Source organism: Lichenostomus cassidix, chromosome 5 (assembly GCF_008360975.1).
Source record: "Lichenostomus cassidix isolate B80296 chromosome 5, HeHo_3.0, whole genome shotgun sequence".
NCBI classification, from domain to species: Eukaryota; Metazoa; Chordata; class Aves; order Passeriformes; family Meliphagidae; genus Lichenostomus; species Lichenostomus cassidix.
Genome location: NC_139486.1, coordinates 26,186,092 through 26,206,854, shown reverse-complemented (window position 1 = coordinate 26,206,854; position 20,763 = coordinate 26,186,092). Strand labels below are relative to the sequence as shown.

Sequence of the window (20,763 nt, the reverse complement as noted above, 5' to 3'; positions counted from 1 at the left end):
TTCTAACAATGGCAAAATAGAGGGATATGGTTTTTAATATTACTTTCATCTAAGGTGAACACTGTGGAATGGAAATACATTAGAATGAAATGTCAGTGGTGCGTACAGTTTAATCTGTGAAATTTTGTCCCCTGTGCTGAATATTACTCTGTCTCAATTGCATATTAAACAACCCTATCAAGGCAGGCATTGGCATCTGCTGTGCTGACACAAATTGTGAATTAAATGAAATTGATGTCCTCTGTCGTATATTTATGAAGACGGACCATTCTCTGAAGTATTCTGTTTATGAAGAATTTATGATTGCAAACTGTTCCAGAACAAAAAAGTGGCAATAAATTCTTTTTTGTGACCCTACCCTCCAAGGGCATTGATTTCACCTCCTGCTGCTACTTTTGTTAGAGCATAAAAACAATAGCTAGTGCTGGATTCCACTGAGGGTCTTCAAATTATCAATATTTGCACCATGAAAATAGAAGGGTGTTGCCAAGAAAGCATGTTTTGCAGTTATGATCTTCTAAAGACATTATTTATGGAATGCCACATAGCAGATTAATATCTGTTGCTCTAATTTTATTTGTGTTTTAAATCTTATTTTTGGAGGCTAATTTCATAGTTATAAATTATATTCCAGTAACTTTCTATAGCACACATTTGCAAGAGACAGACATACTGGATCACCTAAAACTGTATCTTCATGTTACAACAATTAACCACCACTAATTATCGGTTTAAAAGGTTATTGGATGTGAGTGTCAGTGTATATTCAATATTCTACAATCAGCAAAACAGATCTCGTGCTTATAATAAGTGTCAGCCTGACAGCCTCTTATAGGTCAGATAAAATACGGCTTGGCGTAGAAGAAGCAGGCAACAGCACATCTCCCTTGTGATGTTAAAGGATTGCCTTTCAAAATACTGAAAGGGAAGGTAACTTTCTATCCCTGGCCTCTTCAGAATACTCATTAAGCACCCAGCGTCCACTATCAAAATGTTATTTAGTGATTCTGCTATTAGAATTACTATTTTGAAAAGCTGTAGTAAATTAGTTTCATTAGCAATAAGAGGTGAATATTTATTCTGTTCTATTATTTTTAAAGTGGATACTTAACATGGAGAACTAAAACTCAAATTTAGTTGCCTAAAAAGTTAGCCTTATGTTCAGGAACGTTGAGGATTTTTGGTTTCTGAATGAGTTCATCCACTTTTGAAAACAAACCAGCTGTTTTGTGACCTAGCTGCTCCTCTATACAGCCTCAGGGCTACATGTTTGGTAATTATGACCTGACAGTTCATACCTCCAAAAATATTTCAGTTTTTCTCAAAAAATTTAGATGGTACCTTGGATAGGATTCTGGTGAACTCAGTGATTGTCATCTTTTCTGTTGCTGCCTAGAAACCAGTAACTCTTATGGTCGTGTCTAAAGTCACTGAAAAATTCTGCGGAGTAACTAGTTTACAAAGTTATGTAGTATTTTGCCTCCTCTGTCCCTTAATTGCTCTTAGTAAACACTGATTTATAATCCTTCTAGCAAAGTCAGTGACCCAGAGAGAACAGCATAAGTGAGAAACAAGGATACAAAAAATGAAATTGATTGCAACAAGGAAACAAAGAATGAAATTGATTGATATTAGTAATAATTATTTTAAAAAACACATCTCTGGTCATTTAACAGATTCTTCATGTTGCACATTAACCTATATATGTTTTGGTACGTAAGACTAATCTGTGGTTTTTTTTTTTTTTTTTTATCTGATGCATTAGAAAACCCTAGGAGAGAAGATCCAAGACACAATGGTAGGGCACAGTGGGTTAGGTCCACGTGACCTGCTCTCGCCTGAAAGCGGCAGCCTGGTAAGGCAGCTGGAGGTCAGGATCAAAGAGCTGAAAGGGTGGCTGAGAGATACAGAGCTTTTCATCTTCAATTCCTGTCTGAGACAAGAAAATGAAGGAACAATGGATGCTGAGAAACAACTGCAATATTTTAAGGTAATAAAAAAACGATCATAGCTTTTGTAGAGAAACTCTTCTTTATGGTAGGATAAAATATTTATCTTATACATAACATAATGCCATTCATGTATATATTTAATGATAAATTTTCATCTTCATTTATGTGTTCATTCATGTTTATTTTATTGAATACTTACAATAATATTTATTTTGTAAACATTTTTGCAAAAGAGGGCTTTAGAGGGCTAATTGCACCATGATTGTAAAGGCAATAGTATTCTTTCCTTCTACCTCAATATAGATCATAGAATCATAGAATGGTTTGGGTTGGAGGTGATCTATTTCCAACCCCCCTGAAATGAAGAGAGGGGGGAAAAAAAAGCAGCTGAATTTTGTCACAAAAACCTTCACTCTGAATTTCCCTGCCTTCATCAGTTAATTAAGGTCTTGTGTGATCATCAGTTTAATAACCTATATCTCTGCACATATGAGTCAAGAACAGCCTATCTGAGGTAACAATTACAGAGAGATAAATTTAGCATACACGAGAAAACATTCAAGGTTATGTGACTAGATATGTGGAAAAGACATATACACTATGAGATTTGCATTAATCTAGGCCGCATCCTAAGCCTAAGCCTGAAGATTTATAGAAAGGAGGGAAAAGATTGTAGTCACAATGCTTTATTCAGATGATAAGCTCTTTCAACTGAAGGCCAGTGTTCAACTTTGCAACAGACTTAGTGGAGGTTGCATGTTTTGCTCCATTCCCCATAAGAAATGGCACCATTCCGAAAAGAGGGCAACTAATTTGGCAAACAGACCTGGTAGAACTGTACAATTTTATTCTGTTCATAGCTTCTAAATAAACCCTCACCTGCATAATCATTACAGGTCACTTTACTCTGCAAGTGATCTTTGGCCAAAGAAAAAGAAAGGAATCACAAGTCATTGTTGAGCTTTAGAGGTAAAGAGGTTTTTTTCTCTTGCACTAGTGCACCAGGGTGTCTAGGGCAACAGCACTCTCAAGGTGAGAGACAATCTCTTAAATACAGACGTCAAAGAGCGTGTTGCCAGCATACCATTTTTGTACAAGTGTTCAGGAAAACAACAGCTGAAAAATTAATTACTTCTCCTTTAGTCATTCCTTAACTCTTCATTTTCCAATCATGATGATTAGCAGGAAGGGTGTATCAATGGAGATAAAGTCGGTGGTTTTCAGGTTCCTAAGCTTGTCCATTTGAAAGCAATTTTACGTTTTCTTCTGACATCAATACTATTTTTTTAATGATTTGCAGTCTTCTGCTAATGGGGGGAAAAAGTAATGATGATTCTCTTTGATCTATCAGCAAACTTCAAACCTAGCGATTAGGAAGGACTGTTGATAGACCTGCAGAACTTCACAGCAATAGATGCATGCTTTCCATAGGAAAGGCTGGATGTTTTTATTTCTGTGGAAAATTATGGCATTTATTTAAGTGCAGAACTATGTATTTAAAAATTTAATTTCATGCAAGCTTTCTTGATGTGTGTGTGTGTGTGTGTGTGTGTACAAGCACACACACAAAAATACTACAGCAATCTTACATATTTTGTGCATAAATCTCTCAAATCTTTTAATACGTATATGACATGATGTCATGCCAAAAGCTCTAGATATGTTAAACGGGATCGTACCACCCACCACGATGTAACCAGAGTATTTCGTTACTTGGTTGATTATCTATTAATTACACAAATAATACATTAATTATTTTCAAAATGGTAGCCATTAGAGTATAAAAAATAATTACCTATCAAATATGGTGAGAGCACATAATTTTGTCATATATATTGAACTATCTTTGTCTCATTAAATCTGAAATCCACTATAAGTAAGTTTTCCATTCTTCACTGATCTCCTGGGGAAGTGTATAAAAGAGAAAATGGATATAATTAACAATACTTCAATGTATAATACATATATTTGAGAAAGAACATTTAGAACATTTTCAAAAACATTAGCTATGCCACTAGTAGAAAACCTGCTGGGGTTTAGTTTGACTTACTTTCCACTTAACTAAAGAGTTTAACCTTATTACTGCTTTCACTGTGGTTAGTGAATCATTTTTTCTTAATGGAAGTTTACTGTGATGCACCGTCCCAATTATAGCCACAGCCACTGTACACAGGAAAGCATTTTTAATCAACAATGCTGTTGATTTTCATTCCATAATGTTATGCTTTAAATTACACTTATGTCTTAGGAAAAACAGTTATTCCATTTTTGAGGTGTATTCCTTTCATTTTGCAATTGGAGGATGAAGCAAATGTGGTTTGCATGCAGTTGGGACCCAAGATGAAAGCATGGAGGGAGGGGTAGTTATTAAATTCACTAGTAAGAAACTATTTTGAGTTGTCTTCTTTTAGAGAAAATCATGCCATATTAATTTGGGAGTTCTTTTATTAAATATTTTGCTACTGCATTACTTTTCTTTTGGAATACTCCTGTGTAATAATAATACGTAGAATTTCTGTAGTACTATCCAGTCAAGGGGCTGTAAATTCTGCACAAACATGACTGAACTAAGCCCCACTAAGCCTTTAAAGTGGGTATTATTATGATTCTCATTTTAGAAATGAGGGAAATAAAATACATGGAAATTAAATGTATTTTCAAGGTTTTCAAAGAAAGTCAAGTGTAGCCTAACCCCAACTTCTGTTCAAGAAGGAGGAAAGAGTGAAAGCAAGTTGCTGAGCTGTAAAGGGGGAATCTTACTCCATTTTTTTCCTCTGTTGCAATACAAAACCCCTTGAATGGAGGCAAAGAAAATAAAGAAATTTACTTCAAATTCTTGAGATACATTTATTTTATTTATTCATGCTTTTTATTCCTCTTTGGGTCCCTCGAGTTCATATTTTCTAGCTTTTCACAGAAAACAATGAGGGCCAGAACCAGAATCTTACTTTTTAAATGAAATACAAGATTCTCAGGTAAACACATAGTTCTAGCTTCTGAAATACCAGATATAACAAGACTAATAATTGGCACAACTGATTTCCTAAAATAACAATGTATAGCAATTTTGTGGGTCAGGAGAGATTTGGAGCTGTAAAGAATGAGAAGCAATAATAAAAAGAGTTTGCGTTCTTTCATGAAAGTTGTAGTAAGTTTCATTTGAGTAAGGTCTAGCCAGAAATTTATGTGCCTGTTTGCTTGTCAGTAGAAGTGGTCTGCCATGTTCCTTTTATGTGTCTGGGACTTCAAAAAGCATATTTTTTTTCTCTGCTAAGTGCCCTCCAAAAGCAGCAAAGGAGCCTAAATAATTAGTCATATATTTCTGCCACTTGCAATAACATTTAAGTCTTTAAGTCTTTTATACAGAGAAATGATCAACCTCAAAAAGTTCTTTTGACTTTGGCTCACGGAGCAGCTACTCAAGAATGGGCTTAGACCTGTCTGTCTCAGAATCCCTTCTCAATCATGTACTACTGGGAAAGCCTCTAGTGCCTTCAGTAGCAAGATTTACAAAGGAACCTGTTCTCTTTCTCCTCCAAGCTTGGATGGGGAACAAAATTTTCCTGTTCAGAACAGGATTTTAGAAGAGATTTTCTGCTAAATTGCGTTTGGCAAAAATAGTGTTGCATTTCATGTCGTTTTCTGATCTGGTTTTATTTGAAGCCATAAGCAACATGCTAGATGTAGTTATACCTGTCTGCTAAATCTTTATTTGAGTCTTTAACAAAAATAATCCTGGTTTTCAGCAGTACTGAAAGCTTGTGGTTTTCATTGACTTAAGTCAATATATCCGTTAAAGAAATAAGACTACTTAATCATACAAAATATTGAAAATTTCTTCTCATTTAAAATTTCCAAAAGTCAACATTTTATTGAATACCATAGCTAGTAGTATATGTAGCCATTTCTGCTTGCCTTGTAAACAGTGTAAATTATGTGATGCTTGTAACTATTTCTAATCACTAGACCCTCTCACAAGTATATGTTTTCATCTTCCACTACATTTATGACTTGAGCATACCAGATGATGCAGTATCATTTTTAAAAAAAGTATTTCTCAGCAGCATGTCTTATTTATCCAATGCCTAAGGCAAATGAATTTTCTGATTAAATAATATAGGTTGCATTGGTAATTAATGGTCAATCAATCAATATTTCTTTCAATGCTTTTTATTTTAACTCAAAAATTTGTAGAAGAATCAGCACTGTATAGCATACAAAAAATCAGTCAAATATACTTCAATTAAATAAAACACAAATGAGTTTGGGAGCATGTAAGATTATGGCTAAAATTAAGTAAAACTATTAATGTTGAATAAAGGTTTGGAGACTCAGAAATTGGAGAAAATGCTGGCTATTCCTACAGATGCCAGGAATTGCTTTCACCACTGCATTTTGGATCCTTTACAGTTTTTGGAATGATGGTCCTGGCAGAGCTGCAATCAAAGTATTACAGAATTTCAATATGCATGTAACAAAAGTATGCAAAACAGTTTCCCATAGAAAGTCCAAAAGAAGTCAAGCTGGATTTAATCCTTTTCACACCTCCATGATGATAAAGAAAAAATGTTGTAATAGTTATAATATATTTCTCAAAAGGAGTGTGACTTCAGAGCCCCTAAAACTTTTCACAGCTGAAGAATTATTTACCCAAATTTTGTTTAGATTAAATTTTAGCAAACAGAAAGCCCTGCAGTATTAAATCTTACAAAACCAGGTAGGATTCAAAAGTGGAATGTGGCTTGATGCCTCTTACAAAGGTTTGAAGCAAATTCAGACTGAATTTCCATGACCCATCCCAAAGTAGCACTTCAGTTGACCACTGAAATGAGAAGCCACATCTTTATAGTAAAGCAGCTCTACATATATATTTTTTGACTCTGATACAATACATGGTTTTATAGCTCTACGCTGATTTAGTATACTAAAATATCAATGCAAAATACTATATATATACACCTATGTACATAAACACAGAGCAGTCAGATACTTAATATGCTCAAATGTATCTCAGATTTTGATTTCATATACTTATTAATCACTGAAAAGAGTTCACTTTGTGTTTCAATGAGCTCCCCCTATTTAAGGCAACACTGATATGACATAGAGGTCCCATTTAAGAGAAAATACTCCGCTGAGATAGCAGCTGTCATTCCACCATCTTATTTGGGCTGTGAATCCTGAACTATAAATTCCCTGTTTTTTACATTGTTCCTTGCTTTCTTATTAATTGAAACATCAAATTTAATCTTAAACAGTATCTGGTTGTCTAAACCCTTTTTGCCCCACAATTGGTCACTTTGCTGGGGGAAATAAAGAGACAGGAGAGCTCTGGACTAAGGTTGAGGTGTGGGATGAAAGTTTCTCTAGTAACAGGAAGAACTGAGTTCAGCAGAGCTCAGATACAGGCAATGTACTGAATGCTTTGTTGGAGAGAAAAGAAACAGTGGATATTTTTAGGCTATGAATTAATATTTTGCTTACTTAAATCTATTTTATGTTCTGACCCCTTATTTCTGATACACCAAGATGACTTCCCCACAAACAGCATAGGTAGAGGCATGTTAAAACAGACTAGCTACAGTGCAGAGATCTTCTCTGAGTTTCTTTTCTAGTAATTGGAAGGGAGAAAAGTACTTTCGAGATGCAATTAATCCATTCTGGTTTAGGCATTCAAAACCAAAAATATAAAATTTAGGCTATGTAAAACAGATACTGTACTTCAGAATACCTGCTTCTAAATGACTAGCTCAGCCTCCCATTCTCTATTAGTTTGGATGAATCCCACTCAAGAAATCCTCAGGAGTGTCATTAAGACAGAGGAACCTGAGGATGAGACAATTGCAATTCCAACTTAGAATGATTTACTGGTATCTGTGAGGTTCTTCTACACTACTTACAGGTTTATTTCTTTTCCAGAAAGGTTAAGCCCAAAATTCTTTCTCATTCTCTCTGGATGTGCAATAGGGTGCTCATTTGAACCATCTTCTTAACTGGAGCTGGTGAGAAGGCAGTTGAGCCCTTGTCCTTGTCTTTCTTACCATACTGGGAGGATCTATTTTTAATTCTCATGTCATGAGTAAGCTTGAAAGATGTGAGGTCTCACTGGATTTGAGCAACACAGAAGACACCCTGGCTTACAGAGAGAGCTGTCCCAAACTGGCCATTGCGAGGTAAAACTTGCAATTTCTTAGTGACAAAGAACTTACAGTTCCTTTCTCAACTTTCATATCAATGACATCTACAGACCTTTAGCTCTATTTCCCCCTCTCAGTCATGGCCTCTTGAAGAGTCAGATGTGTACAAGTAAGAAAATAGCTGACTTGGCTTCTTTTGAGAGAACATTCTGAGTTCCATCCCTTATTATTTTCATTATGATTGAAAATATAATTGATTTATTTTCTTTTCACCCACTCAAATGAGTCCTTGAAAATGAGCCTACTTATTGTTCTGCTATTGCCTTGAAGACCTATGTACTGCAAAACTAGAATCATTCTCTTCTGTTTCTATCAACCTGGAAAAGGAAAATGAGAAGAAAGCAAAAGATGACAAAAGAAAAGGAGAAATATTTCTGCTAAAAATAAGCCAGGACTTTCACTAATTTACAGAGAGGGTTGTGACTTTGGTTGGCCTCACAGCTTTACCTTTGTTACTGATAACATGTCGAATAACAAGTACAGTGTGGTCTGGGAATATAAGACAGTTAACAAAAATTCACTGTTCTGTTGCCATCAAGATTCACTTTGTACTACTGCATGTGATTAGACAATTTATTTGATTGTCTATAACTGCCCCTTTGGAGCCATAGCATTGCATTTTCAGGTTAAAATCTATGCAATATTAGTGGATTATTGATTGAATAGAGTCTCTGGAGCCATTGGATCCTACTAATGAAGTTTTTCTTTAATTGGTGGATCATTGTTGCCTAATTTTGGTTTCATACTGGACAGGTTTCCCAAATTTTGTCTTGTAAGTTAATAGATCATAGTCCCAATAGGGAGTATTGTTATGGACTGTATTAGTACCTTTACTTACACTGAAAATAATTTCATACTGCCAGGAAACCTATTGATTTTAGTAGAATTATTTGCAGAGTAAAGTGTAATTTTGTATAAGTAAGAATATGAGTGTAAAAGAACAGGTCTTCAGTATACATTCTGAAGTGTTTATTGCAATCCTTATCAGGTATATTATGTATCACACGTATGAGATGTCAGTCAGGAATGGGATTTGTTGACTGGAGCCTTATTACTAGGGACAGGAGATTGGCTTAGATTATGCTTGCTGCATGAAGTCAATGGGAAAAAAAAAGTATGTGGATTCTTGTCCTTTGAAGGATGACTCCTTTCCTATTCTCTTAGGGAAGAGCTGCATTTCCTCACCTCAGAATACAACTGAAGGCCTGGCCTCTAATCTGATGGATTTCCTGTTTATTTTGCCAATGTCTGATGGTGCAATGTCATTCTTATGGAACCATCTTTTCCTTTATCACATAGATGCTTATTTTCATGTTTTGGGCACCAGGAGTGATAAGAGGAACCTCATTCTGTTCTAAGCATTAGTGAAGGAAGAAAGCCCCTTTCATGTTGTCTTTGCTTTCATCCTGTCAAGTCTTCTTACTCCAATCCTGTTGTCCAGGCAGTGGAAGAATGGCAGTTGAAGGAGCAATACTATGAGTAACTCTGAGTCTCTAAGACCATCACAGACAAACAGACACCTTAGCCAGACATTTGGTTTTCGACAACCCTTAGCTTTTTGACTGCCATTCACAGTTCATCTTGACCTTATCACCTGCTTCTGTCCTTCCCTCTAATTCACACCTTCTTGTAGCCCTGGGACTAAACTGTGTATGTCAAAGTCATGTCTGTCTAACTTGTGCAAGAGGCAAGTTAGTATTAAGTTAAAACTTAATACATTTATAGAATCATAGAATCATCAAGTTTGCAAAAGACCTCCAAGATCATCGAGTTCAACCTTTGACTAAATACCACCATGTCAACCAAACCATGGCACTTAGAGCCTTTCAGGTAGTTACAGAGAGAGATACACTGAGCCTCCTTTTCTTCAGGCTAAACAATTCCACCTCCTTCAGCCACTCCTCGTATGACTTACCTTCCAGACCCTTCACCAACTCTGTTGCCCTCCTTTGGACACTGTCCAGACCCCTAGTCTCTTTCTTGGAGTGAGAGGACCAGAACTGGACACAAGGCTCAAGATGCAGCCTCATCAGTGTCACATAGAGAGGGACAGCTCTTTCCCTAGTCAATGTGATCACTTGTCTTAATCTTATTTACCAAGTTAGATACTGAGGTAGCTACCCTACAGCTGATAGGGATCAACCTACTACATCACAGTGCTGCCTGGCTCTGGTTGATTCTGCATCAAGCTGCTTCTCTTGCTGAGGACTTCTAGTTTTGTCTTGAACTGAAACCAAAAATATGTGTCTGTATATTTATGCTTAAGGTAAGGCAAAAGAATGTATATCCATTCTGAGGAGGCACTGCTTACTGGAAATAAGATGAAAAACATCATTTCTAGAAAAGCCTGTTTGTTGTCACTGCACATATACAGATAGACATGAAAACATCACAATATATTTTCCTCAGTTTACCCTGGCACAGCTCAACCTGTATGTTTTTGTATCCAGGCAAAGTTTACTTCATTGACATAAGAAAAAAGCCAAAGGAAATCTCTTTTTCCTTACTCATTACGTGTGTTTATTTTCCCTTTCCTGTTCTGAAGTCTCCAAAAGAATAGTTTATTTTGTTTGCTGCTTTCCCATAAAAAACGTAATACCAATACACTGCAGGACATTTTCTTCCGTAATTCAGAATAGGGTAAACTCTCACTACGTTTTGGAATATACCAGGCCCATTGCACAAGGACAGCAAAAATACATGTCATTTGAACCTCAGCTTGAGTGTTACAGGTATTGATGTGCACCCATGCAAGGAAGTTTCTCCTACAAAGCCCAGTATAGCTCCAAGATGGGATACAGGGTTTTAACAGTTTTAACTGTTCACCAAAATGGCTGAAATTTATACGTGAGGTTTTTAAGCAATTGAAGAGGGTTTCTTGGCATCTAATATGTGGTCTATGTTGAGAAACATCTTAATTTATTTTAAGCTGTAATTCTAAGTGAATTCCAAGGACTGGAAGTCAAATTGAACTAAATTATGCCTTACATGATTTTTAAAAAAAGTTCCGACCTGTATCTGAATTTGTTTACTTTCTTGAATTTCTACACATTTCAGTTGAAACTCTAGCCAGTGTGATGCTCTAACAAAAATTTCAAATTTATCATGTCCAGTACAGGTAAATGCATTTTTGATTAGTGTGGCTCAGGATTCATTACAAAAGCAAAACACAGCACTGATGTTTATCCTACCTCTCTGATGCTTAGCCTACTTTTATCTTAGCATTTTCTGGGGGCAAAAAAAGAAAACCTGGAAAATTGTGGCAGTTCCTGCAATATTACTCCTTTGAATCTTTCTTTGCTGGGAAGATAATTTCTCAAATTAAATGGGAAGAGAACATGAACCAAAGGCATTTATAAAAGCAAATAGTGTTTTAGTCCAGAAATATGGATCCTCCTGCCATCCCCTCTGGCTCCTCTATCTGAATGACTTGGCTTATCCCCTGGAACCAACTTAACGCAACTTTGAAGTGTGTAGTATATAGCTCTAAAATATTTCAGTTTGAAAATTAATCTAATTCCCTGTATGAAACAGAAGAAAAATCAGGCTTGGAAAAGCTATGTTGTATTTCAGTAGGGAAGATTCATTTTTATCCAACACCATTTTACTTTTATTTTTAAAAGTTACCTTCCTGTAATTGCACACTAGTTTAGAGTTAAGATAGGAGCATCGTAACAATAATGGGCACTTTTTTTAACAGATTATTGCCAAAAGTGCATTCTTTATTCCAGTGAGACACTGTAATAGACACCAGCGCTTTCGTAATGATACAAGCAATCTGTAAGCTATTATAGTTTCTTTTATAGTAACTTAATCTTCATATTGTTTTATACGTCTGGAATTTTAATAGTGTTTTTAATTTATGAAGAGGAGAATATTACATATTACTAGTTACATGGGAGTATGAGCTAAATAACAGACCATTTAATGGTATTCTTACAAACAAATATTTTCAAGTACTTAAACGAGCGTAAGGAATAGAACAAAGAAGTTAAAGAATGTCATACAAATGTAACAGCAGCTTTTATGGAATGAACCAGAACCATCTATTCTGAATTGCTACTGTTTTTAGTGCATATATTGTACTTCTAGAGAAAAATGGGAAAGAACACAGGTACTTTGAGAATTCTGTTTGAAAGTAAATGTCTTACTTATGATCAATGTATTTACCTAGTTAATAAATTTATTTATTAAAACAATAAAATAAGATATAAATCTATTATGTTAATAATACATATAATAATAAATAATTCAATTATTTTTTCAAATAAGTGCAAATCCCCATGTAACTTTTTAAAGCTAATGAAAATAATTCATTAATTGCTTGATTATATGTAGAATGCAAACCCCTATGTACATTCTTGACGCTAGTGCAAAAATGCAGTCTTTTCTTCCTACTAGCTCATTGTCATTTTTAATATATATAGAAAGAAATACAGTTCTCTTGTAAGAGAAATATCGTAACACTTTGCTCAGCAGTGAGTTACACAGATATGATCAGTGTAGCAATTTAGTGGTTGTAATGCTATTAAAAGTAGGGCTTTTAAATGAAGAGAACCAGTTCACTATTTTGAAAGAAGTGATATTCTGCTTTAAACTGTCATTCTGTATTTCTGACTTGCAATTAGATGATATTTCTAAAATGTCAGTCCCAGATTCTGTTGTGACTGTCATCATAATAAAATGTGACAGGAAAGATATTATATCAATACTTTTTCCATAATTAGCATTAAATTTCTCTCAAGGGTTAAGTACAAAGGCTTTTCACTGAATGGTCTGTGAGCTTTGTGCCTTTAAAATCTTTTAATATAGCCAGGACTGGTGACAACCAGGAGACAGATCTACGAACAAATCCGTTTGGAGAGAATAGTTTTGTGGTGTGTGATATATGTTACGCAAATGAGCTTATTAGGACTCTCATCTATTTTATTATTGGTACCCAATTTAATAGAGGCATTTAAAAAACAATATTTCTGCCTGACTCCTTGAAATGAAGAAGATACATTGATATAATTGAGAGCAAATGATTGCATGTTGTGCCATTTAATCATGTCATTTTTCAATTGCTGTTTTTTGCACTTCACTGCATACTTATAGAATATTTAGCTTCAATATAGATTAAGTCCCACAGTATGCAACTGAGTAGATTTCCCATATTAGGTGACATATTCTTTTAACCTTGAAATCAGCAAAAGCACACAGGTTTGGCAGCATTTTTCTAAACAATGACAAGTAATCATTCATTTTCTATCTTTGTCATTTAGCTTTTTTAAGTCATTACTTTCTTGTTATCACTTTTTGAGGAATTATTGATTTTCTTTTTAATTCAGAAACAAAAATTCTTCTTTTTCACCATCTGTCCTGTAAGAAAGGAATTTAAAATACAAGGGTGCATCACCCTGAGAAGTTCCAACAGGCATTGCCATTTCACAGAAAACACCAAAAACTACATTTTACCTAACCATTTCCTCTCTTCTTTTTCCTGTTTTCCTGTTTTTCTGTTTTCCTGTTTGTTTCCTGTTTTCTTTTTATTGATGTATCCTTTCTGTTAGTTGGGATATTTAGAAGCTTTAAAATATCAGTTTTAAAACCAGAAATCCTACACTAGCCAAAAATCAGGATAAAAAGACAAATTCTAAGAGTTGTGGTTTGATTCGTGTACTCAGAAGGGTGAATTCTGTTCTCAGATTCTGCCTTAATTTCTGCAAGTGATTGTTGTACTAAAGGACAGCAGATCCATCTTCCAGCAAGGAACAACTGGTGCAATCAGAAGTGTATCATTCCCTCCCTCACATACCCACATCCTGCAATAAGGAGAAAGAGTGAGCCTTTAACAGACCAAGTTTAGACAGAAGCTTCCTCTTAAATCTGGTCATTTATCTACAGCAGAGCCTCTTATGTGTTCCTATAAACAGCCTGTATTGCCCATGCATGCACAGAAGCCCATAAATAGCACTTAGCATACCATGGCATTCCTTCTTGACCTGAAAGCACAAAGAAAATCCATGTGTAACTTTTCATTTGTCATTGTCCAAATATTTTCAAAGCTCTGGCCATCTCTACATGGACATTTAGGGTGAAAACAAGAAACTTCAAATCTCGTAAAAATGAATTCTCCAAACAATATGTAATAAATGAAGCCATGAAAACCACATCTCAATAAGCTATGTGGTGAATGTGTGGATTATATGGATTTAAGGGAACTAAACCAATTTTACAGTGGCTTTTAAACTACTTTTAAACACAGTTAGTCCCACTGAATTCACTGAGAATCTTAAACAGTTAATATTAAACACCTGGTCAAGATTCTTGATGTAACAGCGCTTCAGTGGCCAGCTCATCTTACATGTGTGAGAAAGCTGACTTCCCATACATGTCCTTCAGTCGTGCAGAGCAGGTAGTGCCACATGGCTCAGGTACTGATATACTGCAAGATGGCTGAGGGATGGAGACAGACTGGGGCTTGAGGAGCTCTATATTCCTCAACTTCCCACCTTTCTATGCCTCCCATACGCTCTGGCACTGCCTGAAGCTGCAGGCATGTTTCTGGTCATATGCCATTCACTTAGGAGTCACACAGCTAAGCCAAGAGCCTTCTGTTCAGATCATGGCCACTTCCATCCCCATAGATAGTACCATTAGCCCATGGCTTGGAAGGAGTGTTTGATGTCATTTGACTCAGCAGGGGCTTTTCCAGATGATTTAAGGCATGGTATTAACAAGCTGTGAAAGTAGTTTCAGCTAGCCCTTTTTAGCTATGCGGGTGATAACTTCAAAGCACTGAAAATAGTAGTAGGGAGAGGGAAGTAAAACCTTCCAAGATTGTAGCAGCATGGACAGGAATCCTCAGTATGCGAAGCCATGACCGTAATAACATTAAAATGACTAACACCTCAATGTTATCAGGGTATCTGTTGTGAAGCAAATGACTCAGACACAAAGTCAAGTTCATACACAGCATCTGCAGATACTGTGTATAGTCTTAGCCTGCAGCAAAAAAGTCAAATACATTTATTTAAGTCTCACTGCAAATGGTTTAAGTGAATATGTTTTTCCCACATTTACGAAGATTTGGATTGTGTTTCTATTTACCACAGCTCAATGGACACGTGATGGTATAAGGGGACACAACTGAAAGTGTCTGATCTCTTAATCTATACTTCAGCAAATCTGCACACACAGGAGACTAAGTGAGCCTAAGTGAGCTCCTCAGTCTACTGTTAGATCACACCCTAGTTTTCTGAACCTTCAAGTGTCCAGTAGCTTATTATAGCAGCTGTAAACCATAAGGCCCAAGGCTCGAAAAAGATACTCATGATATATCCTTTTTAAAATTAATTTATTTTCATCAAACATGGATTATATGTTCACAATGTAGAATGTACCTTGCAAATAATTCAAGTAACTGTGATCCTGGAAGCATACTTTTCTGTGTATTGACAGGTTTTTTTACAAGCATGCCATTTTAACAATAGCAAAACATGGATGGATATACAACACCACAGTGTATATATCATGTCATGGTATATAGGCCATTATTGTGTCCCTTTAGGACACTGAATACAGGACCCTAACACTGCTTAAATTCATTACTGCTAGTGCTATAATATAGGGCTTAAAGATGTCTTTACATGATTAAGTTCTCTGGGTTTTAAAGTATTGTTGCTATAGCCAACTATTTCAACACACTGTTAGATACAAGCACTTCATTCTTCTCCTATTTAATATTAACCATAATATCATGTAATAAAATTAAAACAAAAGTGCCATAGGCCTAATTGTACTGTCACAGACATGTAAATCAGAAATAGCTTCAGTAAAGCTACTGTTATTATGCTGGTGTAAAATTGATATAAATTAGAAATGACTTGGATGCTGTAGCTCTGCTTTCAGATAACACAATGGAAAGGCCTCACTTAAACTCCCCTATAATGGCTTATGAATGCAATTCTCCTTACCTCATCATATTAAATGGCATTGTATCAAAAAAGACCAATATTTATAAGGGATTACTTAATCAGATAGATCAAGATAAATTAATGGTTTGGGGCCAGATTCTGAGCTGCATTGACTTGTGTGAAGTTAATGCAGACTTACATAAATTTGGCTGTGATCAGTATATAACTTACCAACACATCCAAAAAACCTGAATTGCCTAGTAGCTATAAAATGTAAAATAAGAACCCTTACTTTAGACAGACGTGTTGGTTTGGTTTGGTTGGTTGGTATTTTTTCTGATTTGACATTAAGCTAATGAACAGTATCAGAAAGGAAATGTGCCAGAAATGGTGGTTACATCAAGAACTATGAAGGAAACTAGTAATGAACTCTAGGAAAATAAATAAGGGCAAGTTCAGGAAATGTAAGTGAAAATGCAGCTCTGGTATAAATTGAATAATAAAATTCCTGGTCATATTTTGCCATAAATAGTGGTTTGGGAATTCGTCATTCACCTTATTTAAAATTCAGAAATATTAAATGTACAGGGTTCTCTCATTATAGAAGTAATAGAATTCTAGCTATTATAGAGTTAGGGTAATTTAAATTGCTATAGAATGCTTTATATCAATAAGTGTAACATCTGTATGAAATGTCCACCTGCTCCTATACTACTCAGTGTACTTTACAATCAAATGTACTTAATCATGTTAAGATGTATTCTAATGAAGTCTTATCGGGAATAACATTTTGAACACAAATACTTTTAGGCATTAAAACTTCTGCTTGAAATGAGATTGCATTGCCTTGTTTACCCTTGTTGATTAATAAGCAATCTGTTAGGATGGCCCAATTGTGCCACTGTAAGTAGATTAGTAATTCAGCTATGTTTGTGGGTTTAATCATCATTTCTCTTGAAGGCTTTAAAAAAACCTCTGTCTTTTGCACACTATCCATATGCAAAGAAAAGAGACATGTTTTTAGATGTATATACCAATGTTTTGGTTCACACTTGCAGCTTAATATTATTGATCAAGAACAGCAGCAAAACACACCTTTGAGTTAAGACATTTCTAAGTAAAAATTTCAATTTTTAAAGAAACGGTGACATGAAAATCTAGAACTGAAATTCACTTTCTATAGAATGGTTTTGTTTTGCTAATAAAATTCAGAAAGGTGATCCTGATTTTTTATCAGTTAACTCTTGTGAACAGGTTTGAGAGGTGGAGTGGCTTTTTTTTGTTTGCGTCTTATCATTAACTGGAAGTTTAAAGGCAAACACCCTGCCTTCAAAAAAGATGATAGTTTAGATTTTCTCATGGGGTCACGCACTTGCATCTGTGGCATCCCACAGAGGGAAACAGATGTTGGCAAGTTACAATTTAAATTATCTGGAAAGATCCCATGTGTAGAGCACAGTCCTGTTACATTCAGGAGTAGCAAGGCCCTGTGATAATTATTGAATACTTAAGCCATGTAATGCTATAAAAATATAAAAATATAGGTCTCAGAACCTGGGCTGAAGCAGTCATCCTCACACACAATTCTGCCTTCTGTACCCTAGCTTCATAGATATTATTATTATTAAAATATGTTATGAGTTAAAAAAATCCTGGTTTGATATTCAGTGACAGTAGAGTATAATCATGGATAAAACTGTGCTTGAAAGCACCCCATGCCATTAACTGCTTCCGGGTGGTAGATCTCGCTCTATATTCTCTGGCATGTAGGGTGCATTATTTATACTGCTGCTCAATAAGGTTCCCAGTACAGTTTCTTGGGTTTTTGGTGGAGAACCAACATATCCTGGCTCCCATCAAGTTTCACTATTAGGATTTAGCAATTATCTCCCATTGTCCAGTTTATGTCAGACTGCATTCTCAGTAACACTGGAACCAGTATGATGAAATAAATGCAGTGAATTACTCCTCTTCAAGGATGATGCAATTGTCACAGTTTTCCTACATTTACTTGAATATGGAACTACACTGAAAATATTTTATGATAACAAAAAACATCTGTAAACAATTTTATACTGAATTTTCTCCTTCTGTAATGTTTCTCCTGTGACAGGGTGCATATGACCCATAATTTCTATTGTTTTTTCTAAAAATATGCATATTCTCATTGCATGACTACAATTTTTCCCTCTTATTTTCCTGTAGAATTTCTGAAGCTGATTGCTGTCAGAGTAACTAATTTCAGATGTGTCCCAGCTGAATGAAAAAGAAAGGAAGAATAACCGAGTCTACACCATAAAACTTTCAGCATTATTGAGACAGTTAGCTATGTATGGCATTTTTTTTGAGAAGACTGAACATAGTGTTATTCCTTCTCTGCTATTAAGGTTAAGACTGTCTTCATCTGAAAATAAAACACTAAGCTTTGACACAAGTATGGGAATTTATGGAAGACCTGAAAAAAATGTTGCAAGACAGAGATTGGGCACCACTAAATATCAGATAATAATTAATTATTTCAATTTGCAAAGTATTCCATGCTGACATCTGTTGTTTGTCTATCCTTCAGTCTCTATGCTCTGAGATCAAGCAGAGGCGCCGTGGGGTAGCCTCTGTGCTGCGATTATGCCAGCACCTCCTGGATGATCAGGAGACCTGCAACCTAAATGCAGATCACCAGTCCATGCAGCTGATAATTGTAAACCTTGAGAGAAGGTGGGAAGCCATTGTCATGCAAGCTGTCCACTGGCAAACAAGGCTACAGAAGCGATTGGAAAAAGACTCGGTGAGTGATGCGTGCTTTAGAAAGATCTCATGTGATTTCATCCTTCACAAGAAACGCTTTTTCAGCACAGGAGAAACATATCCATCTTTGAGTGTTTTCTTCTGACTGAGATTCTATTCCTAGTTTTTACTGTCTACAAGTGAATCTTCAATTCTTCACAAAGCATTATGTTCTATGGACAAAACTGATGAATAATATAAACTCATAATATACATATTGTATTTGCTGGATATTTAATCTCATCACTTCTGATCCCATCCAGTAATAAAAAAAATCTTCTCCTGGTGCTAAGTTGTTCAGTACCTAGCAGAATTGGGCCCAAAGACATATTTCACTGATTGTAAATATATTTTAGAAAAAGAATTTCCTGTGTAACTAAGACTGGTTTTAATTAGCATCCCAGCAGTAGATCTGTATTTCACATAGAATGCCATGGGTATGTGATTAATATACAATCCTGTGTTATTTGAATATAAGTAAAATGCAGTAATTTGCTTTTATCTCAGGAAAATGATTCCTAAGAGGCAAAATAGCACTCTGCTTAAACCATCCATTAAGTGGCATGAATTAGATTGGTTTTCTACAGCAAAAAACTATATTACAAAGCAGGGGGAATAAAATAATCCCTACTGTAACACCATTGACTGTAACAGATGAATTGGCTCAGCATGTTTTGTGCTACTATCATACTGCTGAAGTCTGTGTACTGTAGCTACATGGACAGCAATGATAATCCTATGTAGTTCTTATAATGAAGAGTCTTGATGAGATTTGGGAACAAGTGACAATTTTTTAGGTTTATATCAAGCAAAGCAAAGGAAAAAAAGCTTGACACATCATTCTTAACAATTCTGACTAACTGTGAAACACTATTTTTGCCTTCTTTTTTAAAAAGTTCCTTCACAAAAAATAACACAAGCTGTAATTTTCTGGTTCAGTTATGGTACTACATTATGAAGATACATAAGGCATTGTTTAGGAGCACTAGCAGTTCCTGAGTGAAAATGCTGTTAGTCTAAACAGCCCAAGAAATAGTGAGTTAGTGAGGAGTGCTATGGACGAGTGAACTGGTGAAGGTAATAATGTTGTTTGGTTGCCTTTATCAAAAGTTATCACATAGGAGTGCTCCTCTGCCTGTCTGGTTTATTGGCTGTTTTGCTTTAGGTATTGACATAGAAATGGGACTCAATGAAGGAAGAGCTTTGAACAGACTGTTAGGACAAGTCAAAAGGGGCTCTGTGTGAGGCAACACGGAAAGAAGACATTCCTGAAAAGCAGATGTAGTGTTGGTTTTATAAGTGTGGGATTAGTCAACTGTCAATGTAAAAAGTGAGGATAATTGAGGAGGGTCAGTTGAGCCATCAAAAATTTGATTTGGTTGGAAGAAATGCAAAAATGAGGAAGCTACATGCAAATGTACAAGGGTACAGAGAAAAGACTATTTTTCTACCTTTCCTTATAGTTCTGTGTACAGAGATGCAAGTACTGACTGAAGAGGAATGCTATTGGAAACAACCAAGATCAACTAAGAGCTTGCCACTATATGACCAGCAGAAAAATGTCAAATCTTAATGACACTAAGATTCCCCTCCAAGAGCTATTGAGAGCTGTAAATGTCACAGGTTGATGCACATTATCAGAGGGAGAATCATCATAATGAAAAAGCATGAAGAAAAGAGGAGACCTGGGGAGGAAAGAGCAAGAGTTCCATTTTGTTTGTGCTTGGTTTATGCTAATAGACACTAAGAAGGAGGTATTTAAAAAACAGAAGAGTGGGGTTAGATGGAGGGAGTTTGCTTGAGTCCTCTGTCCTGAGATAGGAACTGCAGGTATCTGAATATTTATTAATATCTAAAAAGGAGAAAGGGAAGCAGGCACAGTAAAAGGCAAGTTCAAGTCTAGCGAAAAGCAGAAGATGAAGGAAGAGAAAT

General features: G+C 35.6%; 1 protein-coding gene across 4 annotated transcripts in view; it reads left to right on the top strand.

Moving 5' to 3' along the window:
* AKAP6 (A-kinase anchoring protein 6) overlaps window positions 1–20,763 on the top strand; it is a 263,132-nt gene that overhangs the window by 212,706 nt on the left and 29,663 nt on the right. For all 4 annotated transcript variants that reach the window (XM_085061926.1, XM_085061924.1, XM_085061927.1 and 1 more), the window contains exons 11-12: window positions 1,766–1,990; window positions 18,617–18,832. In XM_085061926.1, coding sequence (XP_084918052.1) covers window positions 1,766–1,990; window positions 18,617–18,832 — 441 coding nt within the window. The remainder of the gene's footprint in view (window positions 1–1,765; window positions 1,991–18,616; window positions 18,833–20,763) is intronic.